The sequence below is a fragment of the Bacillus rossius genome, chromosome 2 (genome assembly GCF_032445375.1).
Source record: "Bacillus rossius redtenbacheri isolate Brsri chromosome 2, Brsri_v3, whole genome shotgun sequence".
Lineage (NCBI taxonomy): Eukaryota > Metazoa > Arthropoda > Insecta > Phasmatodea > Bacillidae > Bacillus > Bacillus rossius.
This window is the reverse complement of record NC_086331.1, coordinates 102,213,264-102,226,368: the sequence shown is the minus strand read 5'-3', so window position 1 is coordinate 102,226,368 and position 13,105 is coordinate 102,213,264. Positions and strand designations below refer to the sequence as shown.

Genomic DNA, 13,105 nt, shown 5'->3' with positions numbered 1-13,105 from the left:
AATCTTTTTCAAGTTGTCGCATCCATCTGAATGCCCTGTTTGTGTTTAAGTGCTATAGGTCAAAAATTAATTGCTTATACTTACTTGATAACTCTGGTATTCGAGTCCCGCTGTTCAAAAGCCGCCTTCGATCCCTATTATGTTCCTTACACAATAATAATGATTTAATTTACAGACTTATCTCAAATTTCAATAAATATGAAAATTTTATTAAAAACTTTAAATTTTAATTTTTTATGATTACCCTAATATCTTGAGTAATTTTATAATCCTGTTTATTCTTCCCATTCTAGATAATTTAGTTAAGATTATCTCAGTTGCTGTTTTGTTTTGTTTGTTATTGTGTCATCTTTTATTATCCTGTGTATGTTGTATTTATTCGCTTGTATGTGTCATCTTTTATTATCCTGTTTATGTTGTATTTATTCGCTTGTATGTGTCGTGTTTTTATTACTTGTTCTGTGCACACCTCCAAAGCTTCGGCTGTTGGTGTGCATGTCACAAATCTAATAAATAAATAAATAAATAATAATAAATAAATTATTAATTATCAGAATACAAATACAGTGCACCAGAATTCAAATATATATTAAAATAAATTTGCATAGCCATACAATAATTCATTCGTAAAATCATAAAAATCATAACAAAATTATTCATTCACAAACAAAAGTATATCCGCACATCTAGTGTACATTTAACTCCAACGGATACTCTTCGAAATGACCAAAAACCGTACAGCTAGAAATGGAAATTACTATTAAGAACATCTAATATCATCAAATATTTTACCAAACCTTCAAACAATGGAAGTGGAAACTAAAATTCCCTATTCCACCAGTTGCAATTGCTTGCTTTGGTTGTGAAGAATTGATTTTAAGAATTATTGATAGTTTAAAATAATGAACAAATGAAAGAGAGCTGGGAATCTCAAGGTACATACTGTACCACAGTGCACAAATGCATGTAGCAAAACCCTGGCTAAAATATTTTTAACTATTCAATAAGAATAGGTATGTAAATAAAAAAATTGAAGAAGAGAGAGAAGCGTTATTTATTTTTTATGTATAGGGTTAAATGCCACATGGTTGTGCACAGAGTCTTAAGGCAACAGTTGACTCCAAACCACTGGAGGGCCGACTCAGTGATTATAAATTGAGTTTTGCTCAGCTTGAACCCATTACCATCTCCACAATAATGTGATGCATTTGCGAATGTGAACACAAGATACCCAGAGGAAAGAAATTAAGTTGGCAAAACCCACAAAAAGACACATGCTTGATAGTCACTTGCATCAGACTCAAGGAATTTCCAAAACTGGAATTTTTTTAAATAAACAATTATCCAGATTATCTTGTCTCAATTCATGTTTCTCTCCAACACTAATTAATTTTTTGAACCAAAACATGTGTTTTAGTCTGTACATAAATCCCACAAATACTGTATTAAAAGTCAAAGCAGTGGATGGTTCAATAATAAGTGGATAAAACTTACAGTTTTCTAGGTACTACACTGTCTGGCTAACACTTTCAAGGAGAGAACTTTTTGATTTATAGTTTGTAATTGATTTACTCTTTTTGTACAAAGTTGTTTCTTACCAACACAGTTTAAAGTGCTTTAAGTGAGCTGTAGCCCAATCCCAACACTATGACCTAACAAAGGCTAAAATTCCATTACTAGGATGAAATCAAGTTTTCAGGTACCTATCTAGGTAGTATCTTTAAAAACAGAAAGTTTGTTACATTCCAGTTTGGCCCAGCTAAGCAACCCAGAATAGTAATAAGACACTTTAATCACTTGAAAAGATTACATACAATGATTTAAGTTTTGTTTTTATATTAGTTTTGTTGCCAACATCGAGGATGGATTATTCCCTTAGGATAAAAGTTTGTATTTAGTTGTATTTAAATAAAAGTTTTTTAAGGCAGGTCTTTTGTTTTACTATTACTTCTCAAAAAACACAAACGCAGATCACAACTTACATGTCCAGATGATTTTCCACACATTCACTGTAGACTTAGCTGGTCGCTTCATAAAAATTTTTTTTAAAGTCCCTTTATTTTACTTTTAACGAAGGTACCAATAACCCGTGAAAAATATCCCGGGAGGGTGACTACGATCACCCTGGGCCGATGCCGACGCCTGGGGTCAAATTTTGAGTTAAAAGTCCAAAAACTAATAAAAAAAAAGGTAAAGTTTCGGCCTGGTCCCGATCAATAAGTGTGAAATTAGCTATTCGTAAAATCTCACTTCATATTTGTGAGCTGCCAACAACGCGGCTGCAAGCAGCGACAACTAGATGAACAACGATGTTCTTCCCTTACAAAGGTGAAAACAAAGGGGCGGCAACCCCATGTTAACCTTCCAATCACAATACAGAACTAGGTATATGACCATATAAGGAATAATACTGGAAAAAAACTTTTCTCTGAAAGTCTGGAAAGACACAAGACACATCACACCACTGCATGGCTCGCCCTGATTGGCTGGCGAGGTAGCGCCCAGCGAAAGTTCTGGTCCATTGCTGTGTAGTCGTGCGCCTATGCGTTGAACGCACTAACTTGAGGCGTGAAAAATAAACGGGCAATAGTGTTGTGCCCATGTTTTCTTCTTTTTAAGCCTTCTAGAACCTTCTAGAATGTTAGTCTAACTGTCCAGAGGATGTTTTAAAATTGCAAAAATGTAATTAATAGACATACAAATTTTAACTAACCAAACAAATTAAAGTGAAAAATACTAAAACACACTATATTAAGTTTTTTAAAAACATAACCCAAAATAATAATAATAATATTATACTACAAATAATATGACACAAATGTGTATGCATAATAGAAGAAACAGGAGTACAAAATAATTCTGAAACATGAAGAGGACATCAGTAACATGACACATTTTCATTTAATTATTAGTAGCAGGGGGCAGGAATTATGCTATGCTATAAGTTCAGGCAAAATTCTAAAGTCAATTACTATAAATATTTTCCAATTCAACAGTTACAACCTTGTAAATCTTTAAAGAACAGGATTCAGTTAACTTTGACACATCGTATTTCTTACTCTGGCCTTTCAACACCAGAGGGTCATTACTGATTCAGCAGTTATTTTCCCATTCAACAATATCACAGTAGGTACTACAAATAGCTGCAAAGATAATAAATAAAAAATAGATTCTCAGGGAGCATATGCTCTAACCCCCATGACCCTGTAAAATATATCTCTAAAAGAACAAGTAGTTTATAGAGAACTTATATGAGAATTTAAATGAACATTTTCTTTACAAATAACATTTATAAAGTTATATTTAAGTTATTGTTTAAGCCATTAAATAGCTTAGATACATTTTCTAAAGCATATTCCAATATTTAGACACAATAAACACTATTAATGCAAAATGAATGCAACTATGATTTTGTAAAAGAACTTTTATCAACTCTGTCAGAAGAGTTACATTACAAAGCAGAGAAATGTCAAAAAAATATATGCATGTAATACCAAAATTTGATTTAATATCATTTAATGTCCAGCAATTATTTACAATGGACATTTAAAGTAATAAGAGACACCAACCACAGGTTCTAAAATGCAGACACTCACCATCACTGTGCAATCTATTCCAAGTTCTGCTAAGAATCCTGCACACTCCAAAGCAATGTAAGAGGCACCGATAATTAAAGTTTTTCCAGGATGTGTTTTCAGAGAAAACAAGTCATCTGAGGTGATGCAAAATTCCTTGGCCCCAGGAATGTCAGGATATCGAGGACGGCAACCAACTGATATGATGAACTTCTTACTGGTTATTTCCCGTGACAAATTTTCTGCATCTGTTAGCTAAAGGAAGTCAAAACCACAGCATATCAGAAACATACAAATGGCGAGTACACTTTTTGTTCCCTGTGTCAGCCACTACGGAACTCTACAGTCAACCGGTTGGATTAAATGAGGCATAATGTGCACTATCCTTAAAATTCTGAACAGCTAAAATACGAGGTACTTTTTTTTTTTTTTTCATAATGTAAAAACAAGGGTGAAAAATTGAGTAACTAATGATTTATTAACACCATAATAACCAAAAATTAATTATTGAGGTGCCAATAGATTAACATTTTCAAGACTAGTAATTATTTATACTATTTAATAATTTTCATTTCTGCATATTCGTATGTTATGGTTCAAATCCTTATAAAATATGTTCTTTATAGTCATATATTCAGAATACATTTCAGCATAGTTGGTAATTCTACACAATGCAAGCAAACCTATTTTAGATAAAATAAAACTGCTACTTATATAACATAGAAGTGCTGAGTAACAGACTAAAACACTTGCAGTATTGCAGAAACCTGCCCATCCAAACTGGTTTTAAAGAATAAATATGGCATTATTAATAATCCATATAGCTCAACTTGTTGTATAGGTTCAAGGTCATGGTGACTTAGTTTTTATTATTATATTTAATCATTGTTAATATTCTGGTAATCACTTTTGATATTTAATTATTTAATTCAGAAAAGCCATTTAAATTTTTTACTGGTTTTGACACTGTTGGCTAGGTTACTATTTGTGTAATTGTATTTTTCAGTATTATATTTCGATTAAATTATGTTTTTATAACTATATTTTTACATGTGTATTTCATAGTGGGTTTGTGAAGTTTTCTAGAACATTGGATATTGTTTCGGTAAAAGAAAGAACGAAAGACAGGTGTGCAAAATTTTCTATTCTCCAATTTTCTAGGTATTTAATCAGTCACAGAGATGCTTTCTGTATGTAATCTTAAAATGGGAAAGCTGAACTCGCACATTTCCCACAGTATTTATGATTTTACTAGTGAGAAAGTCAATAAAGGAAAAAAAATCTGTCAATTCTGTGGAACCTGCAAGGACTTCCGGAAGCTTTTCGGTAGTGAACTGTGATTGGTTGTTATGTTAGATCTGTGATCGGATTGGTCGGCGAGGTCATGCGGCTGCCTATTGCCTGCAAGGCTGTAGGTAGTCGCGTCATCTTGCCAGTCTTCGCTCGAAGGTTGACAATGTTAACGTCACAAGATTTTGTGGCCCAAGCTACAAACTTTTACTTTTAGTCCGGAACTTTATAATCAAATTGGTTATAATATTATTAAAAAAGACTTTTTTTTGTTGTAATAACTATTTTCTCCTTCCCCATCAACAGTTACTCCTATGGCAAAAAGTGTAATTATCAACACCACAAACAACAGAACATAACTTAGTAAACTTCTTTGAAATAGGTGTTGCGTAAAACTCAATGACTGCCTAGTTTTGCCTTAATAAGTAAAAACTGAGTTAACCTGTAAAATTTTAGCCTTCAACTTTGAGAATTCATTTTCTTCGATTTTATGAATTCCAGCTATTAGCTAAATCACTAAGCATCTACCTTTCTAGTTACTACTAAGCTGGAACTAAGTAATGGAAGTAAGTTAAACTGGAGAAGGAACTCTCAATGCAAAAGTATTGAAGTAGGTCAGGTGTTTAAGATTAGGCAGCAGGAATGACCAACAACATGAAAAGTGTTGGGGGCAGAAGTAATTTGCTTTGTCCCTGCAAAATATTACTTCTAACATATAAATTGTAATCAACATTTTAACTCATGGAGCACCTAACTTTATTAAATACTTAGTAAGCACATATTAAAAAAATTTGGTAAGCAGTTTTGTTTCCGACTTAACTACTCCAGATGCAAAATGTTTCTGAAGGTAACAATATTTGTCCAAGTAACTACTACATTTAATTGATAAAATAAGAACTCCACAAAATGGAGAATATATATGCTCTGATGCTTCAATGCTTTAGAGGAACAGTCACATTCACAATTGCATATATAACAACATTTATATGCTGTTTGTTTATTTTCAATTAATGCTGATGAGACACAGTTTTAAAAATGCCAAATCTAGAATTTACCTTTTGCTAATCAGCAATTTAATAATAATAATAACAATAACAAAAAAAACCTCAAACTCTGTGGATTTAGCTTTAACAATCATATCATTTCATTTCTATTGAACATAACAATACGACATAAACTAAGTATTTTCCCTAAAAACAGGTTAGGCTTTTTAAACATTTTGTACTATCACAATGTACTTTAAATTATTAGTAATTCTACACAAATCTGTTAAATCATTCCCAATATTACAAAGCTCTAGTATCTTTCACATATTTTAATAAAAGACAATTTTAGGATAACAAAAAAAAATAAAAGTACATCACATTATTTGTGAACTAAGTTAGACAAACTCAAAATGTAATTTTTATTTGTCAAGTTGACTGCAATACAGTTATAAGAGTTCAATAGATACCAGGCATGAATGAGCCAATAAACCTGAATAGATAAATAAATATTAATACAGAGAGCTGCGTAGTCCCATCAACCAATCTTTCCAAAGAAAGAAAGCAAGCTATAAGACATTGCATCCATTAACATTTGTGAGCCAATACTAACTGATACTTTATCAATACATAACTCTCTAAGCTCAGTAACAGCAAATTTTTCAAATATTGATGATGGGTTGATTGGCCAGGAGACATTCGGAACCCTACAAGGTGATGGTGTGACAGGGGCAGACTATGCAATATGATTTTTGCAGTAGTTTTCATTGTCTTCTGCAGTTACAAACATTAAAAACATACAAAAAAATTACAGAAAATAAGTAGAACATTAGAAAACTACTTTTATGTAAACTAAGCAAGGCAAGTTACAGTTATCAGAAAGTTGTCCCTTCATTAAAATACTTACTTTTAACTTATGTGGATCAACAAACTCTGCAAATGCATTTATATAGTCTATTTTCTTTTTCTCCAGACTTGTTTCGTAAGCAGTGTTCAAGGTCCCAATATAGCGCTGCACATTTTCAATCATTTCAGTCCATCCATGTGAAACTGGGGGAAAAATAAAAATAAATTTACAAGCATTGCAACAAATTAAAAAAATATATATACCTAACACTAACTTCAGTAGAACTTTTACAAATACAATGTTTCTAAAGCACATTTGAAAAAATTTGCATAAAGCCAAGCAATACATGCAAACTTGCCCCTAAATCCGGTTAGCTCTAAGAAAACTATGAGAAAGTAAAAATTCATTGTTAAGCAGTAGTTATGACAATATGTGGGCTAAAGATAATAACTGGGCTACCTGAACATTCAGTGTTGATTGCAACTTGCAGGTTCATGCATAGATTCTACGGCACAAGACTATTTGAAGGAAGAATACATTTTGTACCACCCACCCTGCTGATGGTTTTTGAAACCAAAATAAGGTGCTTCTGCAGCAAGCTCAGAATGCAGCAGAGCAGCATTGTGCATCAGTTTTTTTGGAATGCAGCCAACGTTTACGCATGTCCCTCCAAGGCCCCAAACGGTGCGGAATGGAGATGGCGCAGGAACGACGAAGTCGCACACTGCGACCTTCCGGCCAAATGCTGCAGCCTCCTGCGATCAAAAGAGAAAATTCATTAGTCAAGCATTCATCCTACTACACATTCATGACAGTAAGAATATATTTTACTTGCAAGAACACCGCAGCCCCAATATTTCACTGCTATTATCGTTTCAGAACACAAGTGAAAAATCTTTAACCTGGCATTGTATGAGTATTCGATTATGCTCATTTTGTAATCCAGCACTAATAAAGCTGCTCACATTCGAGTGGATTCTAGCTGTTGACCTTGGTCACAAAGTCGCATTACTGTAAGGCCTGCATAAATAGATCACTTTGAGTTTACTGTCGGTTTTCATTTCAGTACAGTGTTTCAAGTTTTCTAGTAGGCAACATTTCACAGGTACAATTCCAAAAAAATTTTTTAATAAGAGATCTGAATTTTCAAACAATCTCATTGGGTGCATTGGCAGCAGACAGATAACAAAATGTAAATATCTTGCATTTCTGTGGTCCGTTTAAGTTTTTATGTTTCAGCGTCATTGTGGAAGAAACCTTTGTTTAGTGTTGGGAAATAACGTGCATGCAGAGGGAGCGGGTGGCAGGACTATACCACAGTTATGGCCGAGGAACTGGTAAGAATCATCACAATCGATACTTAGCAAGCATTCACAAGTGTCAAAATTAGCTAGAACACACTATAAAAAACTAATGGGTAGTTGCTGAGAGCAATCCTGTCTTTAGATTACCTGAGCAGCTGCCAGTCCACCTGAGCCACCTCCCAGCACCACCAGGTCGTACTCATACTTCTGGCCAATGCGAAGAGCGTCAAGAAGATCTTGCAACAATCCTGAGGCCTGAGCTTCTACCACATCGCTGCAGCCTCCCATGTGGCGACCACTAATATACACATTAGGAACAGTTTTCTGTTTACTCTTCTCGTACAGGGCTGCTTGGATTTCGTTACCATTTTCTGAAAACACAATTATTTCAACTTCCTTTAGATGGTGATTTCAAATACAAAAATACCTTACCTATAAATATTCTGGTTGTAAAACGCAAGCTCTTCACTATGAATGCTAACTTGGACTGTTGTATATAATTTTCTGAAGGCAAACAAGATGAGCCTACACTGAATGAACAAAAGAATTGGGGCTGAGCATCTCGCTGACATCAAGGTCATTAGGTACGGTGAGAGGCGATATGATGAAATGAGAGTGGAGCATTAACAGAATGAATGAGCCAGATATCTCAATGGCAAAAAATCCAGGTTTGACTTTGCCTAGGCATGTATACGATGAAACCAACTATGCTGAGCTGTCTGAACCAGTGTGGGCAACCACACAAACCACCTGGTGAAAACACCATCAGCCATACTGTGAAACCAACAAATTGGTGTGTGCCCAACTAGTTTTGATGGAGAAACTTGAAAGTATTAATGCAGCGTAGCAGGAAAATAGTTAAGGTTATGAGTGTGTTTATAAAAGCACAAACTGTCTATATACAGCTTCTGCTGCTGCTGAAGTATGACTTAGCTAACTGATGCTGGTACAAGACTATGAACTTTAATAGAAATAGTGAGATGTGAATTATCTTGTATTATTAAATCAAATTACTAATTCTTTTCCAGTTCGAATTATTGGTCTCACTTGATGTTTAATTAAGTACAAATACCTAGGTATATTCCATTTATAATGTCTGCATGACAGTAAAGAGAAATGGGGCAGTAACTATTTTTGGTAAAAATGATTTTCAAGATTGTTTGAATACCTATTGTAAACTTTCAAAATTGTATTATGAAATTAGAGCTATTTTAAATTTAGGTTTACAAACTTTTAATAGAACAAATATTAGATAGGTACATAGTGACTAACACTTTATGTACTTCAAACCAACCAGATTCCTAAGCTCAACTTATTTCTGTATACTTTTAACCTGGTATCATTAATATATTTCACCTGAAAATTCAGAAAGAATAACACAAACTGATGTACTTGTGGATTCACTTAATGTAAAAATTATTAATTTATTTCAGTTCGAACTTCCAATAAATTTTTGAATTGAAGAGTATTTTGCTTTTGACTACCAACTTGGGTCCACGGAGGAGTGGAAAAAATGTTTGATAAAATTTCAGAAAAGTTTTATTGGCCCAGTATAAGGCAAGATGTAAAGTGATATGTAAAAGGGTGTGAGTGCTGTCAATTGTTTGAATAAAAATAAAACAGAAGAACACCAAAATTAGGAGGGGGGTTAAATGGTGGATAAGTTCATGCAACCGTGGGAGCATGTGTTGATGTTTTTGGTCCTTTGCCAAGGTCCCTAGTATGAAATAATTGCTTTTTAGTACTAGTTGATAGATTTAGTATTTTTTTTAGCTATGGGATGTATGAAAAGCGGGCAGGTAATAAAGGCACTGGTAGAAAAAGTTTGGAGTTTGTATGATGGGCTGGAACAACGGATAACTCTAGTTATTTTAACAACCAGAGTTTTCAAAAGATGTGTCTTAGTTGAGGGATAAAACATATCAACACCAGTTCCTATTATCCAAACCCTAATCTGGTTGAACATGCAAATAAAAATATAAAAATTTCAGTACAACGTGAACAGAGGAAACGGGACGTGTCCCTCCTATTACTAAACATGGCCTTCAATATGACTAAGCATAGTTCTGCCTTATTAACCCCAGAAAGTATTGGGTCAGAAAATTTGCAAGTTCACAACCCTTAGGAAGTTACAGCAAGTGTGAACAGAAGTAGCAGGAAAACCTAGATAATGCTAGGCAGAAATTTAGTACCCAGTATAACAAAGGTATGTCACCAAACCCCTTCCTGGTGGGCCAGGTGGTGTTGTATCACCAATATTGTTTCAAGTTATAAAGCAAAATTTCAAACCACCAAATTAAAAGATGCCTTTGGGGGGCCCTTATAAAATAACAAGATTTTTGAAGTCAGTTACAGTACTTTTGGAGCAGGTGGCTAATAATTTAAGAGAAAGCTCATATTTCTCAGTTAAAACCTTTTTGTAATAAGCAGCCGTAATTTTTTTCTTAAAGTATTTTGGACTTTAGTTTAACCTTTTTAGTTTAAGTTTCAGTAAAGGCTTTTAAAGATTTATCTGTTATGGTTTATATATTTTATCAAATGTGCTATTTTGTGAATAAGCTAATTCATGCCTTCGAGATAAAGTTTTTTGAATTTTTTTTAAAAATATGTGAATGATGGGGCAAAAAATATGAAGATTTTGGTTTTCATGGATTACTGCCATGCTCATTCCAAGGAAATATCCAACATTAGAATTATCCATATAGAAATTTTCAGCCAAATTCAATATTCAGGCTACAACACATGGACCAGGGAATTATAAAAATTCTGAAACAGCATTTTCATAAGCGCCTTGTGTTACTACTAATAACAAGGATGAAAAGTACCAAAACTATTAGTTACAAGATGAACATCTGGACACCATGCATTTACTTGCTGCTTCATGGGAAATGCTCAAATCAACCACCATTAGCAATTGTTTCAGAAAAGCAGGCTTTAGTGTTCAGCAAGTTGACGATATTTTCCCTGAAGAATCATTTGAGGACAGTGAACCAATTGCAGGTGCTTCTAAATGCAGTGCAAATTGGAAAACTATTCAAGAGCAACTGAATTTTACATGCACTTTTGAAGATTATGTCTGAGTTGATGATGCAGTTCTACCATGTGAGCCACAAACCATAGAAGATTTATGTGCAGAGTCATTAATATTATTTGGTGGCTCCCTCCAAACCATCGGAATTGCAAAGGGCATTGATTTTTTTGCACCATTTTTCCACAGTCTCAGTCCCTCGACACATGTACGACATACCATGTGCGGTGCCCAGTTTTTGTCTTGATCACCAAGATTTATGCCGAAGTAAACATAATAGATATTTCTCACAAAACTACTGATGTCTTATCTTTACTTAGCAGATACATAACTACCACAAATATAACACAACATGTTTGGGTTTTTAAAACACTTACTGGAACTAATTTCTAAAATATAACCTCATACTACAGCATGTAAACAATGAATTACTGTTTACCTCCTAAACCCAGTTAGGTGTAACACGTGTTGCAAACTATTCCCTCTTACCAAAATAAAATTTCCCCTTCGCAATGAAAATTCCCTTTGCATTTACTTATATATAAAAAATGAGTTTCCTCAATGTGCCAAAAAAACTGTAGGTACATGATAGGAAAAAAACGGATCGCAGATCTGGAATCAGCGCAAAAAAATAATTTAAGGAACACCTAAGATCAGAGAACCATAGAAAGTCATGTTGCATAATGTAATTTGTTGCAAGATAAACAAGTGTAAAAATATTATTTATTAATGAAGAAATTTTAAGTTTATAGCTATTTAATATAATGATATTGGCTAAGAAGGTGATTATACTTCCATGGCAACTTACTCCAAAGCACTTAACCTCCTGCACAAGCTGAGGTTATTTGTTCATGGGGGACAAAATGTTCCAGATAGTGTGAGGAAGAGCTTGTGGGAATGGGCAGACGTTGCTTTTTTTGAGTGAATTCCCTGCAACCGGCTAGACTGAGTTCACGGCCCGGTTTGTGGCCAGGCGACAACGGTACAGCACGGTGGCATACACACTGACGTAAAAACATTTGGTCCTTTACATTCCATAGCCGCAATTTAACTTGCCATAGCTGATGTTTGTACAACAGCCGATAGCATAGTCAGACCTGTGCTTGCATCTCTTCCCCCCTTGTTTGGCTAACTGTATCCCACGGCACATCTGTTGTTTACAGAAGTTGAAACAGACTTTGTGGCGTCGTGTTCGAATATTTAGTTTGCCTGCCGAAATTTCGTGCTAACTGAAATTTACAGACGTGCTATTTAAGAATGGAGCAGTAAAATTAACATCGCGCTAAATGAATCCGCGCAATCTGAAGATGTGCTAAATGAGGGATAGGTGTACAACACACATGCTACATCTATAGGCAACGAAGCTACTAAGATGGGAAAACTATGCAGGTTTGAACAAGCAAACACAAATGAATCTTTAAGTAGTTTTCCAAACCCTAATTTATTGATTTTATGTTTGCATAATTAGTTTTTTTTTCTATTTCACGTATCAACTTAACAATGCAACATTTATTTTACATTAGTTGCTGTACACTTTATTAATGCTTGTATTCAGCTTTGTAACAAACCATGATAATGCATTAAACCATATAATAATATTTTTCATTGCCTAACATATTTTGTAATATGTACTTATTTTATGAAACGTTATTATATTTACACTATATAACTGAAATCCTACAAAAACAAACAACAAAAACACGTTGCTGGAAGATTGCTAAGTACCTACAGGACTTTATGCAATGGTAATGTGTGCCATTACTTGGCTATCAAAGTAAAATTTATGTTAATTTATAAGCACTGTTTTGTTGAAATAACTGCAGTAGAGCTCAAATTACAAGTAAACAAACACTGACGACATATTTATTTTTACTTATTCATTAATTTGTGACATCCCCACAGACAGTTATGATACTGAAACTTTATAACATTCTTCCAAGATTAAGAAACAGCACAAAAGTATTTTACTGTATTTCATGGTGGTGGTGGTGGTGGTGGTGGGGGAAGATATGTTTGTATGCCACAGAGTCCATTACTCCGTGCACATTCAGGCTTTCCCAGTAGAAATTGTGCCGATG

At 34.1% G+C, this 13,105-nt stretch overlaps 1 protein-coding gene across 1 annotated transcript in view; it reads right to left on the bottom strand.

Moving 5' to 3' along the window:
* Positions 1–13,105, bottom strand: part of LOC134529526 (thioredoxin reductase 1, cytoplasmic-like) — a 59,281-nt gene that overhangs the window by 34,456 nt on the left and 11,720 nt on the right. Inside the window, exons 3-6 of the mRNA XM_063363713.1 lie at positions 8,147–8,370; positions 7,249–7,450; positions 6,756–6,898; positions 3,597–3,830 (exon numbers count right to left, since the gene is read on the bottom strand). Of these exons, the coding sequence (XP_063219783.1) occupies positions 3,597–3,830; positions 6,756–6,898; positions 7,249–7,450; positions 8,147–8,370 (803 nt within the window). The remainder of the gene's footprint in view (positions 1–3,596; positions 3,831–6,755; positions 6,899–7,248; positions 7,451–8,146; positions 8,371–13,105) is intronic.